Source organism: Convolutriloba macropyga, chromosome 1, assembly GCF_964194025.1.
Source record: "Convolutriloba macropyga chromosome 1, txConMacr16.3, whole genome shotgun sequence".
NCBI lineage: Eukaryota > Metazoa > Xenacoelomorpha > Acoela > Convolutidae > Convolutriloba > Convolutriloba macropyga.
Window position 1 is genome coordinate 40,036,033 of NC_134468.1, and position 24,765 is coordinate 40,060,797.

A 24,765-nucleotide genomic window follows, 5' to 3' on the forward strand; every position below is an offset into this window, starting at 1 on the left:
GACAATTTTATCAATTTTTTTGATAAATTTTGCACTTTTTTCAGGTTTTTGTTGGTTTTTAGGTTTCTCCAGCCTCAAGACTCGAGAAACCTCCTCTAGGGTTCAAAAGTAGTTACTGTATAACTTCTAAATGTAATGAATTGTGTTTCCAGATTTCAGCACCACGTATTTCAGCTTTTTTTTTTACAAAACTTGCAAATTTTTGAATTTATTGTCAGTTTATTATCGCTATTGTCAGTTTATTTGCCATTATTGTCATTTATTCAAGGTTTTTCAGCCTAACAAAAATTCTCCGTTAGGGTTTGATAATGAGTTTTTGAAAAATGTATGTTGGTCATGGATAAGTTGATACTTTTATCACAAATTTCAGCTGTTTTTCAACTTCTAATTTTCAAGTTTTTTGAAATTTTTTTGTCATTTTCTTGGTTTCTCCAACCTCAACAGCCACATAAACACAAAACCTCCTCTAGAGTTTGAGCATAGGTTACTGCATAGTTTCTAGATGTAGTGGATGGGTTTTCAAGATTTTAAGATTAGCAATTTTTAAAATTATTTCCAATTTCAATTTTTTGAATCTTTGACTTTTTATCATTATTTTCCGGCACCAGGATCCTAGGGACCTGCTCCAAAGCTTCATGAACAGCTGTCGCATAGTTTCTAGATTCATGGAATTGTTATCAATATTTTAATGACTCCAGCTTTAGCACTTTTTTGATAAAATATAATTTTCTAATTTTCCAAAATTATTATCATGTTCCAAGTTTATGGATGTTTTTGAGCCATTAAAACTAATTAAAGCTTGAAATAGTGAGTTTGGATTGTCTCTTAAATTAACGGAATGGTTTTGAAGATTTTAATGTGTTGAATTTCGGCAAGATTTTGTTAAAATTTGCAATTGTTTTCAAAATTTTTGAGTGTTTTTGTCCTTTTCTCAGTTTAACTATCATTACTGGCCAGCGATTTTTTTCTAGTCTTGCAGATGGGTTACTTGACATCACTCAGGAGAGAAAAAATAATTGTGAACATTTTCACTGCAAAATCTGGAATCTTTTTTATTTAAAAACCTACGCCATCGACAGAGTTTCTCATTATTAGAAGAATTTTTCTTTTTCCGATGCAAAAATCTTTGGAATCTTGGGCATGATTTATTGCTTTGGGGTTTTATGCCGGATCAAATCACGAATTCTTTGTAGATTTTGTTTTGAAACCAATTTTGATGTTGATTGAAGAGTAAATGTAGCGTCAATCACGGGAAGCAACTGCTATTAACTTGCTTACCTATTATTTGAGTGATGATTTTAGAGCTTGAGAAGGAACGTGGGAATTGGTTAGACGTGTCTTTGCAAAAAGAGAGTACTCTTAATCAAGAATTGCAGAATGAAGTGAAAGTGGCGAATGATGGTCTGGAGGAATTGAGGAAGAATAGTTTTGGTGAACTTGTCAAATCTTGTGATATATTATCGCTCTCTGAACAACGAAAGGTCCAGGATCGCATGTTAGTCTTAATCATGCTCAGAACGGGTTGAGAGAATATCCATATTAAGGACTTGTGATCTTGACTTGTGATTTTTGAATTTGTTAAGAACAATTAAATGATCGCAATATAAGACTTAAGCTCGTCCTTTAGATCACTGATATCGTATTTTCCTTCAATTGGTCTGTTGAAAGCATGGATTTCTTTTGGCTGTTTAATTGCTCTCAAACGAAGTTTGTAGCAATTATATTAGTCCTGTCGGTCTTTTTTTTATGCGATTTTTCGCTTGACCGATTTTTCGTCTTACGCTTTTGACTTTTCGTCCTCAAAAACGGGATAAATAGGTAGCGCCCAGCGGGCATTAAGTGCTCTTAGAGCCTTTCAGCTCTGTTTCAGCTCAAACTGTTTGGGAGACTTAATACTTATGTTGTGAAGGGCTGTTCTTAGAGGTTGACGACACCCCCACTGTTGCCCCCCCCCCTATTGCCCCCACCCCCCCCCCACGGCGCTGTTGCCCCCACCCCACTGTTGCACGCCCCCTCACCATCAGACCCCCGGTGTACACCCCCCCCCCCCCCCCCCGCACGCCTGCCGTGGCTACTGACGAACAACCGATCGCTAAAAACACGCAATTTTATACTAATTTTCACAAATTTTTTCAAGTTTTTTAAAAATTTTCGTCATTTTTTGCGTTTTTTTCAGCCCTAGGTGTCAAGAAACCTCCTCAAGGGTTTTATATTACGTTACTGCATAGTTTCTAGTGGTAGTGGAATGGTTTCAACATTTTAACATCTTGAATTTTAGCCTTTTTTTGACAAAACGTGCAAATTTTTCCAATTTCGAAATTTATATTTTATTATCCACTTCTTTCTTGACGCAGGGGCCAGAAAACGTCCTTAGAGATTTGATAATAAGTTAAGTTACTCAAACAATATTTTTGCCATGGAATAGCTTTCAGTTTTTTAATATGACAATTTTTATCAATTTTTTTGATAAATTTTGCACTTTTTTCAGGTTTTTGTTGGTTTTTAGGTTTCTCCAGCCTCAAGACTCGAGAAACCTCCTCTAGGGTTCAAAAGTAGTTACTGTATAACTTCTAAATGTAATGAAATGTGTTTCCAGATTTCAGCACCACGTATTTCAGCATTTTTTTTTAACAAAACTTGCAAATTTTTGAATTTATTGTCAGTTTATTATCGCTATTGTCAGTTTATTTGCCATTATTGTCATTTATTCAGGTTTTTCAGCCTAACAATAATTCTCCGTTAGGGTTTGATAATGAGTTACTGAAAAATGTATGTTGGTCATGGATAAGTTGATACTTTTATCACAAATTTCAGCTGTTTTTTCAACTTCTAATTTTCAAGTTTTTTGAAATTTTCTTGTCATTTTCTTGGTTTCTCCAACCTCAACAGCCACATAAACACAAAACCTCCTCTAGAGTTTGAGCATAGGTTACTGCATAGTTTCTAGATGTAGTGGATGGGTTTTCAAGATTTTAAGATTAGCAATTTTTAAAATTATTTCCAATTTCAATTTTTTTGAATCTTTGACTTTTTTATCATTTTTTTCCGGCACCAGGATCCTAGGGACCTGCTCCAAAGCTTCATGAACAGCTGTCGCATAGTTTCTAGATTCATGGAATTGTTATCAATATTTTAATGACTCCTGCTTTAGCACTTTTTTGATAAAATATAATTTTCTAAATTTTCCAAAAATTATTATCATGTTCCAAGTTTATGGATGTTTTTGAGCCATTAAAACTAATTAAAGCTTGAAATAGTGAGTTTGGATAGTCTCTTAAATTAACGGAATGGTTTTGAAGATTTTAATGTGTTGAATTTTGGCAAGATTTTGTTAAAATTTGCAATTGTTTTCAAAATTTTTTAATGTTTTTGTCCTTTTCTCAGTTTAACTATCATTACTGGCCAGCGATTTTTTTCTAGTCTTGCAGATGGGTTACTTGACATCACTCAGGAGAGAAAAAATAATTGTGAACATTTTCACTGCAAAATCTGGAAGCTTTTTTATTTAGATTTTGCAATATTTGCGAATTTTTTAAATATCAGTTTTCTATTTGATTTGTTTACTAACAAAGCTAGAAAACCAAAAGTTTAATAGTCGAGTCAAGCTAGCGCTAGCTTTAATAAAACTTGGCTAGCTACTGACAAAGCCAACCGCTCGCCGGTCGTTTGAGAGCAATTCGCCCGACGTTAGTCGGTTATGTTATTTTTTTGTATATTTGGGAATCCAGGGCTAAAGTTGATTTATCCGAGATTGAGCGACTAAAACAAAGGAGGGAAGAATGCAGAAAAATCTGTGGTGAGCTTGAAGCTCTTCTTAAAGAAAAAGAAAATGCATTATCGTGCAAGCAACATGGTCAAACAGAACTGAATACGCTAAGAAATGAGACCGCTGTCCAAGAAAAATGCATCAATGCTTGGAAGATCAAGATTGAAAAATGTTCAAACCGAAGCAAGGTTTTGGGGTCAAGTAGTTCCATTGGAACTCCAAGTTGCAACAGAGACAGAATATCTTCGCCGATGCATGGCAGAACACCCAACATGGGGAACTATCCTTTGTATGGTTTGGGGTGTTATGGGCATCAGGCTGGTTTTCAGCGGGCAAGTCCCATGTCTACTGACGTTGAAATGATTGAAAATGAAATAGAAGCAGAGCTACAGCAACATGAACAAATGATGATGCAGTATTTTTCTCGCTGATGTTGAGAGCTATATGCTGTAAATCCATCTTCACGTTAATTAAGGTGTTCTTTTTAAGTGTTAAGGTGTTTTGAGTTTTACCAACAAATTTTGAAATAGAATGATCTATGTTCGCGGAAATGAACTTGATGCCTTGTTTTTGCTGAATTCGTGGTTAGGATTGATACAAAATACAAGATTTCAACATAACGAATGTCTTGCCATAAACAACCCTAAATATGGCGGAAACAGCCACTTTGCTAGAATAATGCTTATTTCGAATTTTTTTGCTTAAGAGCAGTGGGTTTTTTTTAAAAGTGGACGTTCGAAGTCCTTCAAGTGCTTAGAGTGTTGCAGCTGCTGGGATGGCCTCAATTCAAGGTTAAAAGGTCATTTTTACGAGTTTTTGGGCTCAAAATGGTGCAATTTTTTATGTTTTTTGTGATATTTTTTAAGTTTTTTTTTGCTTGATTAGTCTTAGTTTGAAGTTTTTAAAAGTTGATGAAGGCCTTTTGCGAGACAAAATTACTTGTTATGACCATTTGATGAGCTATATGTTTTGGTACTACAAACACAAACACGCAAAATGATACTAATTTTTCAACATTTTAATGACTCGAATTTTAGCTTTTTTTTGATAAAATCTGCAATTTTTAAAGTTTCCTAAAATTTTTGTCAGTTTTTGATATTTGTCCATTCTCAAGTGCTAGAAAACCTATTCCACGGTCTGATAAAAAGTTCCTGCATGGTTGTGAATTTCAATGGATTTGTTTTCAACAATTTAGCCTTTCAAATTTTAAAAAATTTTCGATAGATTTTGCAATTTTGTCTTTTATTCAGCTTTTCTTGCTTCAGTAGCCAGATAACCTCATCCAGGGTTTGATCGTGTGCTATTAGATAATTCCTAGTGGGCAATTGAATGGTTTTTCAACATTTTAATAGAACGAATTTCTATTTAATGAAATCTGAAATTTGTAAAGATTATTGCCTATCGATCTTTGAGCCAATGTATTTTTTAAGGCTTAGAATTCGGTTACTGGATAGCCTCTAGAGACACAGAAATGATTCTGAAGATATTAATATCACGATTTTCAGCAACATTTCATTAAAATTAACAATTAATTTCATTGAACAAAAATTGGTCCTTTTCGAGCTAACCGATCTTCAAGGGCCAATGATTTTTTTTCAGGTCTTGCAGAGATAATACTGGACCGATTTCAGAAATAAAAATTGGTTCTTAACATATTTTTGAAATAGGTATATTTAGATAGATCAATTTTGCCTTAGGGGTATAAAAGCTTCAAGAGTTTTAGCAATGAGTATATTTTTGTTTAGTTTGCTTAGATTGTTTTAGTTTCTAAATTTTTCGAGATGATTTTGTTTGTGTTTTGGCTGGCGTTGTTCAATTGATCTGCTGGTCAGGTAGAGTACTTCTAGGTTTTTCATTCAATTCTTTGGATTGTATTTCAGGACTTGTCCTGCTATGTTTTTTTACTTCGTCTAACAGATTTTTGTTTCGTCTTACCCTGACTTCTTGGAATTGACTTTTTCAATGACTTACCTCACTCAAAAAAATGACTTCTGAACTCATTTATGGAACTTTAAGTTTCATGAACATTTAATTGTTAAAGGTCAATAGTGTGCATCAAAGTAGTGCCAAACATGTATGCTCTAATTTTTTATTATTAGTGTCATGAGTTTTTGATTTTGAGTATTAATTTTGGGATCTTCTCCGTTTGTGCCCCCAGTACGTTATGCGCCCCCCAGTTACAGAGCACGTGCCATTACATAGTAAGTCATTATGTAAAAAAATATTGCACGTGCATCTCAGGGTTGCAAATATTATGCGCCCACTAAGCTGAGGGGGCACAAACGGAAGATCCTTATTTTGAAAAGCCATATTAGGGCTTTCTCCTTAGAGCTTATGTGTCTCATAAAAATGAGTCCAAAGCTAACCCAAAAAGTCTAGTGCTAGTGGTCTATTAAAGGACTGGTGGTCGATCTGTCTATCTAATCTCTTTAGTTGTTTCAATTCATGGAAGGCCCCAAGCGTCTTTCGCGGCTTTTTTCCGGCAATCTGCCGGCTATGTTTTGTTAAAATCGGTGTTCAGCAAACTTTTTTCAGATGTAAGAATGACATAAACGGTTGCATCTTAGAATGGCAACCTCTGAGAGGTCTCTAGGGACATTGAGCCTCCACCAAGGCAACCTTCTCATCCTCTCACTTGACAAGGGATTCCGATCAGGCACTCCTGGTGATCAAATTGATAGCTTGGTCCGTCTTCCAACTATCCTGAACCAAATTCCTTTGCCGGTTTTGATCAACTCGGCTTTTTTAAAGCTTGCCGATCTCTTTAGAGCAGCGAACAATGCAGTCAGAGCGTACATTGTCAATGTGTGTGAGAAGTTTATACTGCAGGACTTTGCGGCAAAGATTATCAACAAGTCGGATTACTTGCAAAAGATAGAATCTGTAATGCACAGTAACGATCCGGTGGCCAGATCATTAGCATTACGTCAGTTGGGAGTGTTTAGGCAATTATTTCATTTTTAATCAATTTGTTAGCAAAGGTTGCTGCTAAACTTATCTGAAATTATCGCTCAATAATATCTTTTTGTAGCTCTAGCCTTGTCCGATGGCATTGGTTTGTGATACGTTAGTTCTAATAACTGAGTATTTGCCTTGTACCTTTCATTTTTATGCAAAGTTGAGGTTGAAAACATCTTTTTTCATCAACTTCAGTTCTATCAGATCTTACTATTGAATAATAAGTGATTACTGTCTACTGACATAAAAAAGCAAACCTCGAATTTTTATCGACCGGGGAAAAAGAATTTAAAAATCAATATGTAAAGCTCAAATGAAATATATTGTTTGGTGTACAGTTCGATTGGACGAGAGAAAGTGAGTTGTCACCACTTTGTGAAGAATGCACTCGACTCCAATGATCAGGTAGAGGTGGAGGCTGCCCTTTTCGCCGCCTACCAGTACTCTCTTGCATCGCCCATGTTCTCTGCTATGATTATTTCTAAGGTAAGTCATTAGTTCCATCAGCTCTTAATAGTAGTTCATCTAAGCGTATCAGTTTAGCTTTTTGTATAAAAAAGGTAGCGGAGAAGATTGCCACCCATTTCAAATTACCATCAACTTTATATAAATTCAGTTCGTGGTCAGAACCGAAACCGAACAGCTCATCCTTCAGCTTATCGATCTGAACTTCAGATCAGAATTGCCAATGATAAAAGATATTTGATAGCAGAGAAGGTGGTACTCTAGGAACATTTCTGCCTGCCACCCGTTTTGCGAGCGCTAAAGCACGGCAGTTCAATGTGCTGCTGGGGGAGGAGGGGTAGAGGTAGGGGAAGGGACAGCGAAATTATGTGGGCTTACAGAGGTATTAATATACAGACCAGGTAATGTAACCTGAGAGCTCCGAGTAAAGAAATGCGTGGAGCGTATTATTTTCTGTTTACGGCATAATTTATTCTTTTCGTGCACGCTGTTAACCGGGAGGTAGAAAGAATTCATACATACAATGTACAGGCATTTGTGAAATAAGAGAGACTGGTGTATGGAATGCTGGTTAACAGCTGTCTGAAAATAAAAGTTCGTCGTCCTTCAACAATTTTAATTATCAGTAACATTGTTAATATACTGCTCCCTAGTCTAGTCAGCTACCAACAGGACTCAAATAATTGCTACAAATTAACTTTTAATGGGTTGTCCTCTTTGTTGGGCGACCTCAATGAAAATGGAAATTCGTCAAGAGAGGTAAGTACGTTAATGTAGTAAGTTGGGAATGGGAAAGAAAGTGGAATTGAAAACATTTGCGTCAAGTTGTACGTGCCAGAGCTGCAGTGTCATATAAAACTCAAGCAATGTACGTGACTTTGCCAAAGTCTATTCGAAATTCTGGCAAATAGGAAAGCTCTAGAAAATTTCATATATTTTCTCACATGAGACTCAGGTAACATGTACAAGAGTATCGTGTGTTGCAGATCCAAGCGTTACTGGATAGCGTGACCTGTTGTCCTGACCACATAGTGTCTCTGATCAGCATCCTGGGTAACTGTGGCCACGATCTAGAGTCTAGCTCCAAAGTGGTGCAGGTAGTGCTGAGCTATGCCAACACATTCAACACTACACCCCATCTGCTGCACATTGTCAACACAGCATCTGAGACTGCTATCAGGAACAGGTTAATGCATACCGGCAGCCACCGTGCAAACTTAAGAGAGCGGTACAGTAGAAAAATGAATGCCTAAATAAGTGGGAAACAAAGTTATGTAAAGGGAAGGGGCAGAGGTCATGCATCTTTGTATTAGTGCAATTAGTCGATTGTTGGTATCTGATAAGAAAACTGATTCAGATGGCAAAATGTGTTAAATAAGTTCCTGATTTTTGTGAGATTTTAGGTTTTCTGAAATTACATGGAAAGAAGGATTCTTTCATCTTTTGACTCGGTGGCTTTCACCTGCACACCACTGATAGAGTTTAAGTAGGGCATTCGGACTTGACCCCCAGACACTCGGCTTTGTATTTACTGATTTTGGCGAAAAAACGTTACTTGCAACGTTTTAGATGGTAAATGTTATCATCATTATCAAGGTGCATCGTTCAAAATCTGAAAAAATACTATCCTAATTATCAATTTCGTTCATGATTGTTTCAATGAACATGATGAAAAACAACAAAAGAATCATAGATGCTCAGTCTATTTTCTGAAAAAAAAATGTTCTAAGATACTTATACTGTACGTACTGATGTAGCAAGATACTGTTAGTATGCATAGGGTCCGTGTTCTCTGTATATACTTTTGTTAGTAGCTGTCTTACGCTCTCCAAGCTCAAGTATTCCGTTGTTTATTTGATATAAATAATAATAATAATTTTGTTTCTGCGTAATCGCACCGGAGCAGCATTAGGCTTTTAGTCTGCAGTGCATTAACAGTAGCCTGTTCTTAACTGTCCCTTTTCTATTATTCCCCACATCTCAGACTTATTTGATATCCTTCGACTTAATTTATCTGGATTTATTGATGCCAAACCCTATAACAGTAGAATTCATTAAATTCTGCAAATAAATTTGAAGTAAGTTGTAAATAGTTAGATTGTGAGTTATAGAGTGATGTGCAAAGAGGTGATAGATGAAGTGTTGGATCACCTGGTCATCCATGATAAGAGACCAGCTGTGCAACAGACCAGCCTAGCTTGTCTCCTCAAGTTCGCCCAGCGAGTCCCACATGCATGGACTAATGAGCAGTCCAACTATTTATTGAAGTGAGTTGTTACTTTGCCTTTGAAGCTCCTAACTGATTTGCCTTTTTTGTGCAACAAGTAATTGTATATAAAAGTTTGTGATCTGAAGTCCGCTGATTGAATTGATCGCAATTACGTGTTTAACTGCGCTCTAACAAAGTTTGTAGCAATTATTTGAGTCCTGTTGGTCTTTATTCGCTTTTCTCTTCTTCGTTTTTCGAGTTCAAATGCACTGGAAAAGCTCAAATGCATCAAGTTCTCGGACTGCCTATTGTTTAATGGCTCTAGAAAGAAGCAATTATTTTAGTAGCGTCTTTTAAATGCTATTAATGTGCTTGACCGATCTTTCGATTCGGTTGACATTCGCGACCTAAGCCTTGAGTGCTATATAATCTAATTTGGGTCTTACCTTAAATTTTTTATTGAGACTTTAACTCTTGACAGCAATTGAATGCAAACTTTCTAACTTCGATTGTGTACTTTTTTGCTCAAAGGTCGATAAAAAAAGACTGGTCTAAGTTTTAAAATGCTCTCCAGTTCATGTGTTGGACTTAATTTAATTTTGTGTGTTTAATTTTTTTTCTCGTATGGTTTTCTTCTGCTCTTGGTTATATTTTTTTGTATTGTCTGAATGGTCAAGAGTACAGTTCTGATTTGGAAGTTCAGTGGATACTTTGTAAAAACCAGATAGTGATGCATTCAAGTTACAACTGCACAGATAATGTAGCATTATTCAAGACTTGCAAATTTGAATTTAAGCAGTTTCACAATAGATTTTGTAATTGATGTCTAAAGTTTTTTTGAGCATGATTGATTTATTTTTCTTTGTGAGGCAAAATGATAATTCGGTTAGGTAAATTTCAACGAAAAACAAATTGATAAAAACAGCGGATATTTGGGAACTGAGATTGATTCAAATTTGCGCTTTCAAATTCAATTTATTAAGTTGCTCTCACAAATGGTCGTGGTCATAAGATTGTTATATATTATTATACGTCATGAAATATCTTTTGAAGCACAATTAATGTTTAGATCATCAGTACTCATACAGTTAAATTTAAATACCTTAATTTTCTTAACTTTAGCAACTCTTGAATACAACGGATAAACCGACAAATAAATTGGGCAATCATCAAAGTATGCTACATGACAAAAATCTTTTGACGAAATCTTACATTTTGCCAGCAGAATTGCTAATTACTCGAAACGAGTATTTAGAAGTTCAGAAATTTTAGTTTTTCTTAAAATGAATTTAGTACTGTTAATTTTTTCTTTGAGAGAATATTTTGTCGAGAAAAAATTGCAGAACAGAACAACTTATTATAATAAAAGCAAGCAACCGTTCCTTACTGCAATGAAGCTTTCTGAATTGGAATAAACTTCCTCTTGGAATGTGGAAAATGAATATCAAAATTTAAAAGAATGTTGGAACATCTGCTCCACAATTTCGAACTGTACGATTCGAAAAATTTATTAACTACTTCAGAAGTTAATCGAGAACTGCATTAATATTTGTGCTTTCGTTGCAACCTTGTAATATTAATTCGCTGAAAAATAAGGAAATTAAGTAGTCAATAAGGAGAATAAAGATGGATTCAAGTAGACTCTTATTTGATCTTCAAATGGAGAACCTGTCACAAGTACAGTTATGGGAGTTTTCTGTATGAAATTCGGATTCTACAAAGTTGAGAATTTGAGTAATAACTTCGTAAGTGGTTCACAAAATATGTAGATGAGAAAATAAACTGACCTTTTTTAAAAAAGAAAAAAGCTGATCTAAGGTTGTCCGAGCGTCACTTGGAGCTCCAAATGGAACAGACCATCGGCTGAACAAACTTTTTACATAGAAAACCCTTGTTTTTCTTTCAGTCAACAAAGAGCTTTTAATTGCGAGTGAAATTTGAACCCATAAAGGTAAATGTCTTTTTTATTCAAAATGTTTACGTGACCGTTTTCTTCTAGAACGTTCTTTTGCTCGCTTCTAGGGCTCATTTTTAATGCAAAAATATCAAGATTTTTACAAACTTTTTACAAAAATTTTACAAACTAATTTTAACAAAGACTATCTGCTTATAAAGTTTGGCCACAAAATCATGAGAAAGTACGGATGTTCGTTAAAGTAATATTCAATTTAGATGCTGAAAATGGTTTATGGAGTTTGAAAAACGGTTGTTTGTTAAATTTTTTGAAATAAATTGGCAATTTAAGGCTTGTTAATTAAAAGAACAGAACAAAAGATTATGCTTGTTATTAATAGCCGCGAAGCGATAGCTGAGGCTATTCTTGGCCTTCTCTTGGTTTTTTACAATTCAAAGAATTTGAACTGCATTGGGGCGCTGTCTTTTTTCTAAGACCTGTTCACACATTTTCATGATTTTTGAAGTCAAATAGGAGTAGTGATTTTGGTTACATCGAAACGAAATGGAGCGAAAAAGCGAGTGGTTTTGGCGGCGTGAATTTTTGGCGCTCTAATTTTAAAGTAGAGTGAGAAAACAGTGTTTGAACAAAAATTCGCTATCTCGCTAGTTTTTTTGTTCACATGCGGCAATTTCACTTCGATTTTTTACGTTTTTTCGATTTTTTGGATCGGATTTTTTTTCTAAATTGTTTTCCCAATCCATTCATAGTTCATTCTACGCCTAGTTTTTTGTTTGAACCAAATTTTCATTTCTCGCTAGTGGTTTTTTGTTCATGTGGCATTTTGACATTGATTTTCTGTTTTTTTTTCTTAATTTTTCTGATCTGATTTTTAGAAATGGATTTTCCAATTCACTCATGGTCTGTTTTTGGTCTAGTTTTTTTTGTAGTCAATGAAACTTCTTTGAATTGTACGTCAGGACTTGTCCTGCTATGTTTTTTATTTTATCGTCACAATTTTTGTTACGACCATGACGTCTGCTTTTTGTTCTTGCGTTCATGCAATTTGAACTGAATTGCGTGCGTGTCGTCATTTTTCGCTCTAAGTAGAGCGTGTTTTTTGTTCTTTCGTGTGATAAACTTTTTGGTCACACGTGACTTACCTCACCACTCTCAAAAATGACTTCCTCATTCTGAAAATGACTTTTTCTTTACTTTAATTCATAGAGATAAGATCAAGTGAGTGTATATCACTGTAATTGAAGGTTATTTAAAAGCAGCTAATAGAAGAAGCAATAAGTTATACAGATTCTTAATCAAAATTTTAAAATCTTTCTTAATAAAAGATCATTTTTTTAGTCTGTCTTTTTAAATCTTTTGGACTGCGGATCTACAAAGCTATTGCGGCTATTGTCTGGCAATCTGCCAGCTATTTTTTGAAAGATTTTTATGCTTGTTATTTAAAAAATAGAATAAAATCAGCTTGTTATTTAAAAGTACTCTTGAATACAAATTTTCGCAAAATTCTTCTCCGGTGTCCTTAATATTTAACTCGCTTTTGAATCGCAGTAATGAAAAGCAGTTCTGACCACTTGATATGCATCATGGAATTTAAGAATTTCCTTAAGTCTTCTGTTTTTTATCCAAATTGGTTATTATGACAGATTAGCTTCAAATAAATTAGAAAATAGTTTTGAAAAGCTAGTTGTTACGGGACAAATGCTGAAGGTGGAAGAAGTGTTAAACATTATAGTTGTTCAATTCAGGCAATTTACATCCGTGGAAATTTTTTTATTCAAAAACTTATTAGGAACTGAATGAACAAGTTCTGTGCTTGCTCCCTAGCGAACTTATCCCCTGGTGTTTAGAGAAATAATTTGAAACCCGAGATCTGTTCGCGCCCGGAAGATGTTTTTGTCCTTTTTTGAAAGCTGGTAAACCTGCTGCTGTTGATGTGACTGTCACTTCAAGCATGCAGTTGCAATAATTAAACTCCATTCATGCGGCTTTGAAAGCTGGTTACGCTCTTGATAAAATTGAAGTGCGTAAATTTGGTCATAAAATTTATTTTTTATGAAATGCGAATATAATATGTGCCCTTTTCGGGTGGATTTTGTTTAAGAAAATACTGTCTTGATTAATCAAATTGATTAAGTTATAATGAAGATTAGGTTTTGAGTGTTTTTATGAAATTTGTTTGATATCGAAACGTCTCCATTAGTTGCGGACATCTTAAAAAAATTTAAGAACATTCGGAAATAATTCTGCAATTCGGAAAAAATTACAAATGACAAGCGAATTTCAACGAAAGCCAATCAAATAACCGCAATAATAACACAGGAAAACAATTTAAGCGATCACAATGGTATTAGCTTTCAAGAAAATTCATAATGGCTGCAATGAACTGGTGCCAGCTTTTGACTTCTTAACGAAGTAAAATTGGCTTTGCCCTTTCCCCATCGTAATCAAATTAAGCCCCATAATTTTACCAAAATTTGTTGAGGTTGGTGTCAAATTTTTCTGATGTGCTTGCGTTAAAGTCTATTGATATTTGAAGTTCTTCTTCTGGTGCCTGGTCTGTACCAGGCATTGGCGTCCACTTCTGAAAACACTCTCCACTCCTTTTTATCATTAGCTCGGTGTAGAATTTCTCTGCTGATCCCGCAAATTGTTTTTTTCTTTGTCTCCCCTTGACTCTCGATCCGAAAATTTTCCCTGTCAGAGTGAGATGTTCAAGGTCTTTGGCCCGAACTAGGCGTCCCAGGAATTTTAGTTAGAATTTGAAATTCACTCAGATGAAAAAAACATTGTGATATTTGGAACTGCCGTTTTAATATTTGCTTGAATTAATTCGAAGAGAAAGCAACTCTTTTTGTAACGGTTACTATTTGTTTTTCAGATACACTATTGGGCAGAAAGAAAACGATAATCTGTTTGGTCATTGTATGAAAGTCGTGGCAAGTTTGCCATCATCTGTGGTCTTTAAAGTCACACCTGAAACAACCGAAGATGCTATGGAAGTTGATCAGAACAATAAAAAGTTTGGAGTAGAAGCAAAAGATGCCACAGAAATAGTCAAATCTCTTATGGAGATTTGCGAGGAGTACTGTTATACCAAAGAATCACCTAGCATTGTCGCTGCTCTTAATTTCTATGCTAAATATGGTAAGAGAATAAAAGCTCCTTAATTTCATCTGAGTCTAGAGCTATTGTTTTTTTAGAACTGCTTTCTTTTCCCTTAAAAAACGCAACGTCTGTATTTATTAATTGTTCTCGAACGAAGTTTAAAACAAATATTGCGAACTTGTTTTTCTTTAATAGCAGCGAAGCAATAGCTGAGGCTATTATTGTCCTTCTTTGTTTTTACAATTCAAAGAATTTGAATAACTTTGAATTGTATTGGGGCGCTGTCTTTTTTACGATTCAAAGAATTTGAATTGTATTGGGGCGCTGTCTTTTTTTAAGATCTGTTCACACATTTCCATGATTTTTGAATTTAAATAGGAGTAGTGATTTTGGTTACGTCGAAACTGGAAATGGAGCGAAAAAGCGAGTGGTTTTGCCGCGTGATTTTTTTTCGCTCTAATTCTAAATCAGACTGAGAAAACGGTGTTTGAACAAAAATTCGGTTTCTCGCTAATGGTTTTTTGTTCACATGCGGCATTTTGACAATGATTTTCTGTGTTTTTTAAATTTTTTTGATCTTGTTTTTTTAGAAATGGTTTTCTCAATTCACTCATGGTCAGTTCTAGATCTAATTTTCTGTTTAGTCAATTAAAATTCTTTGGATTTTACTTCAGGACTTGTCCTGCTATGTTTTTATTTCGTCGTCAAGATTTCGTCGTCGATCGCTGACCATGACGTCACAATCACTTCAAATCTGCTTTTTATTCCTTCATGCAGTTTCAACTGAATTGAGTACGTGACGTCATTTTCACTCTGTGGAACGAGTTTTTTTGTTCATTAGCATGATCAAGTTTTTAGTCACTTGTCACTTACCTCAATCTCAAAAATGACTTCGTCACTATCAAAAAGACTTTTCTTTACTTTAATTCAAGGAAAGAATGTCAAGTGAGTGTATTTTACCCTAACTGAAGGTTGTTTAAGAGAAGCTAAAAGAAGCAGCACTAAGTTATAAAGAATCTCAATAAAAAAAATCTTTTGGAGACTGCAGCTCTACGAAGCTATTGCGGCTTTTTTCTGGCAATGCGCCAGCTACGTTTTTAATGCAAAATTATTGCTTGGCCGTTTTTAATTTTTGTTCGCTTACTTGAGTAATTGATTTTTCGTGGCCTCAAAAACGGGTCAAAAGAACGCAATAAAGCCGAATTTTAAATTAATTTTGGAACTGTAATCATAAAATTTTTAGCTAGTATTTAATTGCTCTCAAACGAAGTTTGAAACAGTTATATTAAGTCCTGTTGTCTTTTTTCATGCGGATTTTTGCTTGACCGATATTTCTACTGACGCTTTTAACTTGTCGTTCTCGAAAACGAACTAAAGAAACAGGTCCAGACCGGAGGGCATTAAGGGGTTGAGAAGCTCTCTTACAGCCTGACTTAACCTCAACAAAGTTGCTTGGGAACCTCACTAACTTTGGACCTCCCCTATCCGCTTTTATCGTCGCCTTCTGTGGCTGACCTCCCTCCCTATGCTTAGATTAAGTACAACCAAAGCCAACCATCTCATTCGAAGGTTCGGATGTTAGTCTGTTTGTTTGTGTTTGCTTTTCTTAATAGCAGTAGCCAATGTCAGCTCTTTTGAAACAGTGAAAATCGGTACTGCAAAGGCGAGTATTGTTTTCTAAGAACTGCGATAGCTAAGTGGAGCTAATGTTGTCCCTCTTGGTTCTTTTCATTTCGTGATCAAGGTTTTTGTTAGGTACTTCCCAAAATGACCCCACTCTCTTTGATCGATTTTCCAGCTTTCAATAAGAGAAGAGGTCACTTATTGAAGTTTATTTGATACCAGCTTTACAGTACATAAGTCAGACATCAGAACAATTTTAATCAGCAGCAAATTCTCCTCTTCAAAGTTTCTGTTTGTAATCGTGTGTCTTTTTATGCAAATTTTTCGCTTGACCGTTTTGCGCTTTTCTTTTAGTAAAATCTTTGACTTCTCATGTGACGTTTTCACGCACTTCTTGATTTTTGAGTGGTTTCAATTGCTCTCACTTCCAAATAAAGTTTTTTGTTCAAACAAAACCGATTGTTGGAGACTAGATGTCAAGGCCCTGATAGCCTAGTGGTTAATACATCCGTCGAGGACGCAGGAGGTCGTGGCACGAATCCTACCGTCGGCTGATGTTTTCGGATCCATAAAGAAAAATTTATCGAGGCTACAGCCCCTTAATGAAATTGCGCCGCCTGTCATTTGAGAGTAATTTTTCCGACGTTAGTCGGTTTATTTTTATGTTGTGGTTAAAACTGCGATCTGTTTTTTTTACAATTTTTTATTAACAGTCCTCAAAGTATAATCTGCGGTCATTCAGCCAGCCATTCGTTAACCTCATTTCGTGTGCAACGTTATTTTAAATAACAAATGAATGCGTGCCTTCTGGGGAGTTATGACTTTTGATTGACGACTTCAGCTAATTTTTGGCCGAAAATCTAATCAAAAACCATCAGATTTTATAATTACTGTCGAACAAGGATTTCCGGAATTTCTCGCCTTTTGTGGTCACATATCAGAATTTTGTCTGAACAATTTGAATGGAATGTTTCGAAAAGATGCAATAGATAGCTCAAATAGATAATAGCGATCTCAAATAGTCTTGATCACACATAACACTGGATAAAGTTTTGGTCATCTATGTATCTATATCTTCTATATATTAAACTTAATTTGAGTACCTATACCACCTTGTTTAAGCTGGTAATCTTCACTTGTTTAACATGTTCCCTTTAAACACGCTGCATAGCGTTTTGCATGCATTTGGATGAAAGTCGATTACCGAAATGGCGCTAATTCCAAAATGGTCAACGACCGAAAAACAACCTATGCCAAAAAGTTAAATGACCAATAATCTGCTGACGCAAAAAATGGTCAATAACCAAAAAGCTGATATTGTATCTCAGACTAACGACGAATAAAAGACAGCTGCCGAAATGAAATAGATGATGAAAAAATGCTCGGATCTTTTTCATTTGTGCCCTCCCCCACCTCAGATTAGTGGGTGCTTTTTATTTGCACCCGCAGACGGATGATTTACTGTGTAATGACACCTGCTCTGGAACTGGGGTGTAGAACATACTGGGGGCAGAAACGAAGACGATACTATTACGCATATAAAATGTTATATTTTAGCCGAATAGTAATATGACGGGGTTTAGCTTTTTTTGTGTTATGTTTTTAAGTGTTCACCACCAAAGTTTGTAGCAGTTTTGATTTTTCACGCGCGGAAATGATCCTAACTTTTTTGTGCGTGGTCTCAGTCTCATGTGAAGTGCAAACAATTGAATCATAGTTTAGCTGTTTTGTTCTTATTAACGAATAGAAGAGTGAAAAAAACTTCTGCGAGGAGTTATTTTCAATTTAATTAATTGCTCTCGAACCAAGTAGGCTTATCAGCTTTTTATATCAGCTTTTTCACAGTCAATTTTGATCTACCAATCTGCAGACAAGTGTTCATTGCTTTTAGTATGTTAAACAGTTTTCAGTGAGTGCTGCTTCGAAATAGAATCTTGACTAATAGCCGCCGTCAGCCTCTCAGTGGCTATTATTTTGGCGCTCTCCCTTTTTGAAAAGCGCTTTACCTTTTGATCACGTTTTTCGTTTTACATTAGTCACAATTTTCACGCTGGACTTCTGACCTACTTCACTCACTATTTCAAGTGAATGGATTTTAAATTCTTTCACGTATTGAATTACGTAATGTAGTGAATAGTCAAAAGAACAAAATCAAAAGAAACGGGATACATATATAAAGCACGGTCATTAAGTCTTAATGCATTAGGTTATCAAAGTTCTTTAAAGCGATCGCTAACTGGCATTAGTATTATGCTTAAACGCCTTCAGTTTAGAAGTTGAATTAAGAATAATTTTAGAATCTAACCAAATATGCAGAATCTACACGACTATGTTTTACAGTTAAGGTGTTTCCAAAGGTATTCTGTTTTAAAATTGGATATTTTTGAATCAATTTTGCGGGCCGGCCCGCTGGTTAAATTTATTTCAATGGATGGCTTGCATTGTTATATCTATATTGTATGAGATTAATTGTCGGGCCAATATGTATTCAATAATGGTTTTTACCATTTTAAGAATTATGGTTTTTGAGTTAGTACAAACCTCTGAATCGTTTCCCAGTACTCTTGTTAATTGCTCTCAAACGAAGTTTGAAGCTATTATTGTAAACGTGTTGGGTTTTTATAAAAAATTTTTGCTGGTCATTTGCGCTTTTTTTCTAGAACATTCTCTGACTTCGCAAGTAACTTTTACATGCTTTACATCTTTATTTTTGAGTGTTTTCAATAGCTCATTCCGAAATGAAGCTGGTTGCTAATATAAAAGCGATTGTTAGGGGGTGAAGCTCCATGTCGTTGTAGCTTAGTGGTTGAGCTGTCTGACTGCTATTCTAGAGGTGTCTGATTCGAACCCCTTTGGGTTTCAAGTTTTTTTTTGCACCCTTAAAAAATTCTAAGCTGCAACCCTGAATTAAATTTCCTGTCGTTTCGTAACTACATCCTGTCGTTCCATAGCAATTCGTCCGGCGTTAGTTGGTTTTTGTTAATAGTTTGTTTGTTTGGAAAAGTTCGTCCCTTTTTTCACACTTCCTTTGAAGTAACAGTTTTCACTCTTTCATGTCTCGATTTTCAATTGATCTTTTTGGTCATTGACGATATTTTTACATGATCAAAATTATTTATGCTTACTTTAATTGAAAGAGTAACAACCAGGGTATCTGGCACCAAATGAAGGTGAGTTCAGAGAATTTTAATGGCCATTACAGAGCAGATAAATTCTTTACTTCCACCAAAAATGTCTCTGCAATGATTCAGAAAACAAACAACAGCAACAATTTTAGTCAATTCTGAGTCTTGTTGTCAGTTTTTTAATTGCTCTTGAACGAAATTCATAGCAATTGTTGTAAACGTGTTGGTCTTTTTGTATGCAAATTTTTTGCTTGACATTTTGCGCTTTTCTTCTAGAACATTCTTTGACGTCTCAAGTGACTTTTTTACGCTTTCTTTCTTCATTTTTGAGTGATCTCGATTGCTCTCACTCCGAAGTAAAGCTTGTTGCTAATATAAAATTGTTTTAGCATATCGAAAGTAAGGGCCTGTTAGTCCAGTGGTCAGTGCATCAGGTTATGGGTCGGGAGGTCAATGGTTCGTTCGAATCCTAGTCGGGGTAAATTTTTTTTATCCGCCTGTCGTTCGAGAGCAATTCTTCCGACATTAGTCGGTTTATGTTTTCTGTCTAAATTTTGCACAACCGGCGCACCTACTTGCGCGTAATCTTACACACTCTTTTTGAAATAAAATGGCCTGTTTTCGTTGTTCAGAGCAACTAAAATCATTTTAATTTTGCCAAAAGTTTGATGGCGCGCGCAATAGTTTCAGTGGCTAATTTGAGATAAATTATTTATAGATTTGAAACTGCCAATTTTTGTGGCCAAGTTTTTTGCTCTCGGCGTGAGAATCTTCCTAGTAAAGAAGACCTACACATTTGAGAGTAATGAGTCTAATGTGATTGTTTTGTTTTTCGAGCGAGTTGAAATAGCTCCTCAGTGATTTGCTGAATACCGATCGATAATGATTGTCGTTAAAGCTGCAATGATTTAAACGAGTGTAGCTTTATTGAGTTACTGGTGGTTATTTTCCATCCAACTGCTTGGATATGCGTGGCGTCATTTGTTACACTAGTTAGCAGTTGTTTATTTGTCCGGATTCTCTGGAAATTCAATTTTTCCCGGTATTTTTAATTGCTCTCAAACAAAGTTTGTAGCAATTATATTAGTCCTGTCGGTCTTTTTTTGCGAGTTTTCGCTTGCCCGTTTTGTTGTCTGACGCTTTTGACTTTTCGTCCTGAAAAACTGGATAATCAGGTAGATCCAGCGGGCATTAGGTGCTCTTAGCCTTTCAGCTCTGTTTCAGCTCAAACTGTTTTGGAGACTTACACTTATGGTGTGCAGGGCGGTTCTTAGAGGTTGAAGACACCCCCACTGTTGACCCCCCACTATTGCCTCTTTCCCAACTTTTTCCAGACGCAGGGGCCAGAAAACGCACTTAGGGTTTGATAATAAGTTACTGAAAAAATTTTATTTGCCATGGAACCGCTTTCATTTTTTTAATATCACAAATTTAAGTGATTTTTTGAAAATTTTTGTCTTTCACGTTTCTCCAACTTCAAGAGGAACCGCCTCTAGGGTTTGACAATAGGTTACTGTATAGTTTCTAAATGTAGTGGAATGTTTTTCAAGATTTCAACACCACATTTTTGGCATTTTTAATAGCCGCCCTCATCTTCTCAGCCGGCTATTATTGCGCTCGTATTTTTTTTACTTCGTCAAACTTTTTTTCGCTTTACCATTTTGCCGCTTTTTCGACATTTTGCGTGAAATCTTTTTGACTTCTCTAGGCTAGTTTCTCTCTTCTCTCATTCTGCTTAAAGTGAATTTGAACATCAGTTGCTCAGCAAAGCAATTCAAAATGAACAGAGTCGGTATAAAAAATTGAAGTCAGAAGTAGAAACGGGATAAACCCATAAAGCCCAATTTTAGATGCCCGCTATTTGAACGTCGTTCCTATAAGTCTTAGTTACCACCTCTAATGCTTATTGGTGTTGATAGTAGCCCCTGTAGCCTCTCTCTAAGAAACAGAAGTATGTTCAAACTACGAAATGCCATCAAAATAAATCGGACTTAAAAAATATTTTTGTACAAAAATCTTTTTTTTTTCAATATATTCTATTTGTTCAATCCCAATCATGCTAATTGGAATCAACGGCGGCTATTTTCCGGCAATCTACCGGGTATGTTTTTTTTACAAAACATGCAATTTTTTTGACATATATTGTGATTCTTCCGGCTTTTCAGCCTAACAGAAAATCTTCGTTAGGGTTTGATAATACGTTACTGGAAAATGGTTTTTGGCCATGGATTTGTTTTCAACTTTTATTATCAGAAATTTTAGCAGTTTTTTTATGCAAGTTGCAGTTTTTTCAAGTTTTTTGAATTTTTCTTTCGTTTTTCAGGTTTCTCCAGCCTCAGGAGCCACATAACCTCCTCTATGTTTTGATTATAGTTTAATGCATAGCTTCTAGATGTAATGGAATGTTTTTCAAGATTTTAATATCAGCAATTTTTAAAAAATATTTGCAATTTCAAGTTTTAAATCTTTTTAAATTTTTTTATCATTTTTTCCGGCACCAGGGTCCTATGCACCTCCTCCAAGGTTTGATGATAGGCTGTCGCATAATTTCTAGAGTTAATGGAATGGTTATCAATATTTTTATGACTCCAGCTTTTGCAATTTGATGATAAAATTTAATTTTTTGAAAATTTTCGGAAAATTATCATGTTTGTAAGTTTATCGATCTTTATGAGACAGTGAAACTATTTAAAGCTTTCAAGAGGGATACTGGATAGTCTCTTGAGAAATTGAAATGGTTTTGAAGATTTTAATATCTTGAAGTTTAGCAAGATTTAATTAAAATTTGCGATTGTTCTCAAAATGTTTGAAGATTTTTGTCCTTTTCTGAGTTCAACGATCATTACTGGCCTAGCTTTTCAAGTGTCTCAGATGGGTTGTTGCTTGACATAACTCTAGAGACAAAAAATAGTTTTGAACAATTTCACTTCGAAATCTGGAAGCTTTTCTTTTAAATGATGCAATATTTTGCAAAATTTCAAAATATTGCATCATTTAAACTAAAAGATGCATCGAAAACTAAAAGTTGCAGAGTCGAATCAAGCTAAAGCTAGCCTCACTAAACCGTGGCTAGCTACTGACGAAGCCAACTGTTCGCCGGTTGTTTGAGAGCAATTCTGCCGGCGTTAGTCGGTTATGTTTTTTAATAGCCGCCCTCATCTTCTCAGCCGGCTATTATAGCGCTCCTATTTTTTACAATTCAAAGAATTTGAATTGTATTGGTGCGCTGTGTTTTTTTTTTTAAGATGTGTTCACACATTTTTTCAATGACTTTGATCTTTCAAAACGGGATAAACAGGTAAAGCCCAGCGGGCATTAAGTTTCATTAGAGGCCCAAAGTGGGATTTAGTAGTCCTTCAAGTGCGTATAGTGGTGCAGCTGCTGGGATGGCCTTAATTTAAGGTTAAAAGGTCATTTTTAGGAGTTTTTCGGCTCAAAATGGTGCAATTTTTCATGTTTTTTGTGACTTTTTGAGATTTTTGTTTGATTAGTCTTAGGTTGAAGTTTTTAAAAGCTGATGAAGGCCTTTTCCGAGACAAAATTGCTTGTTATGACCATTTTATGAGCTATATGTCGTGGTACTACAAACACAAACACACAAAATGATAATAATTTTCGCAATTTTTTTCAGGTTTTTTTTGAAAATTTTTGACATTTTTTGAGTTTTTTAGCCCTAGGTGTCACGAAACCTCCTCTAGGGTTTGATAAAGAATTTGATGATAGATTACTGCACAGTTTGTAGTGGTAATTGATAGGTTTTCAACTTTTTGATATCATGAATTTTAGCATTTTTTAACAAAAGTTGCAAATTTTTCATTTTTTTGGACGTATTTACTGTCATCATTCAAGTTATTTGAGTCCCAGGGGCAAGAAAACCTCATTAGGGGTTTCATAATAAGTACTGAAAAATTTTTAGTTGCCATGGAATAGTTTTCAACTTTTGAATATCACAAACTTTAGCAAATTTTTTGAACAAATTTGCATTTTTTTCAGGTTTTTGAAAATTTTCATCATTTTTTTCAGTTTTTCCAGTTTCAGGGATGGGGCAATCTCCTTTTAGGTTTGTTAATAGGGCACTGCATATCTTCTAGTAACAAGGGAATGCTTTTTCACTTTTTAATGTCTCGAATTTTAGCATTTTTTATAAGATCTGCAATTTTTTTAATGTTTCCTAAAGTTTTTGTCAGTTTTTGATATTCGTTCATTCTTATTTGCAAGAAAACCAATTCCACGTTATGATAAAAAGTTATTGCATAGTTTTTAGTTTCCATGGATTTGTTTTCAACAACTTAACCTTCCGACTTTTAGAAACTTTTTGATAGAGTTTGCAATTTTTCAAGTTTTTTTTTAAAAACGTTTGTATTTTATCTATTTTTTCTTGCCTCAGTAGCCAGGTACCCGCATCCAGCTTTTGACAGTATGTTATTAAATAGTTGCTAGGGGGCAATTGAATGGCTTTCAACATTTTAATAGAACGAATTTCTATTTTTTGAAGTTTGAAATGTTTTCTAAAAGTTATTGCCTATCGATCTATGAGCCAATTAATTTTAAAGCTTGGAATTGGGTTACTGGATAGCTTCTAGAGACACAGAAATGATTCTGAAGATATTTATATCACGATTCTCAGTAACATTTCAATAATTTGCAATTGATTTCGTTTTCTTAAATTTTTTGTTCATTTTCGAGTTAATCGATCTTCAAAGGCCAATGAATATTTTTCAGGTCTTGCAGATATAATACTGAAGCGATTTCAGAAACAATAATTGGTTTTAGCATATTTTTAAAATAGGTATTTTTAAAGGGAAATTTTTTGCCTTAAAAAGCTTCAGGTTTAAAAGCTTCAAGAGTTTTAGCAATGAGTATATATTTGTTTAGTTTTGATTCTTTTAGTCTCTCAATTCATTGATGATTTTTTGCGTTCTGGCTGGCATTGTTCAATTGACCTGCTGGTAAAGTAGAGGACGTCTGAGTTTTTCATTCAATTCTTTGAATTGTATTTCAGGACTTGTCCTGCTATGTTTTTTTACTTCGTCGAATAAAAAAATGTTTCGCTTTACCTCATTTTGCCGCCTTTTCAACATTTTGCGTGAAATCTTTTTGACTTCTCTAGGCTAGTTTCTCTCTTCTCTCATTCTGCTAAAAGTGATTTTGAACATCAGTTGCTCAGCAAAGCAATTCAAAATGAACAGTCAGTATAAAAAATTGAAGTCAGAAATAGAAACGGGATAAACCCATAAAGCCCAATTTTAGATGCCCGCTATTTGAACGTCGGTCCTTTAAGTATTAGTTACCTCTCTCTAATGCTGATTGTTATTGATAGTAGCCCCTGTAGCCTCTCTCTAAGAAACAGAAGTATGTTCAACTACGAAATGCCATCAAAATAAATCGGACTTAAAAAAATGTTTTTGTACGAAAATCTTTTTTTTTCATTATCTTCTGTTATTTCAATCCCAGTCATGCTTATTGGAATCAACGGCGGCTATTTTCCGGCAATCTGCCGGGTATGTTTTAAATTAGATACTTAGTCTCATGTAGGCGCGCGACTTGAAAAATTAAATACTGATTGTAGTTAGATAACTAGGTGTTCTGTTTGTTTTAG

General features: G+C 35.0%; 3 protein-coding genes across 5 annotated transcripts in view; 2 read left to right on the forward strand and 1 right to left on the reverse strand.

Moving 5' to 3' along the window:
* The window catches only part of LOC142348846 (uncharacterized), a 9,600-nt gene extending 5,346 nt beyond the window's left edge, over positions 1-4,254 (forward strand). The window contains exon 3 of the mRNA XM_075400392.1: positions 3,729-4,254. Coding sequence (XP_075256507.1) covers positions 3,729-4,197 — 469 coding nt within the window. The 3' untranslated portion in view covers positions 4,198-4,254. The remainder of the gene's footprint in view (positions 1-3,728) is intronic.
* The window catches only part of LOC142339056 (uncharacterized), a 187,277-nt gene that overhangs the window by 65,709 nt on the left and 96,803 nt on the right, over positions 1-24,765 (reverse strand). The gene's annotated exons all lie outside the window — the stretch shown is intronic.
* LOC142338952 (integrator complex subunit 7-like) overlaps positions 1-24,765 on the forward strand; it is a 55,759-nt gene that overhangs the window by 24,006 nt on the left and 6,988 nt on the right. For all 3 annotated transcript variants that reach the window (XM_075388628.1, XM_075388629.1, XM_075388630.1), the window contains exons 2-6: positions 6,302-6,711; positions 7,063-7,210; positions 8,176-8,375; positions 9,301-9,456; positions 14,192-14,457. In XM_075388628.1, the coding sequence (XP_075244743.1) occupies positions 6,335-6,711; positions 7,063-7,210; positions 8,176-8,375; positions 9,301-9,456; positions 14,192-14,457 (1,147 nt within the window). In that variant the 5' untranslated portion in view covers positions 6,302-6,334. The remainder of the gene's footprint in view (positions 1-6,301; positions 6,712-7,062; positions 7,211-8,175; positions 8,376-9,300; positions 9,457-14,191; positions 14,458-24,765) is intronic.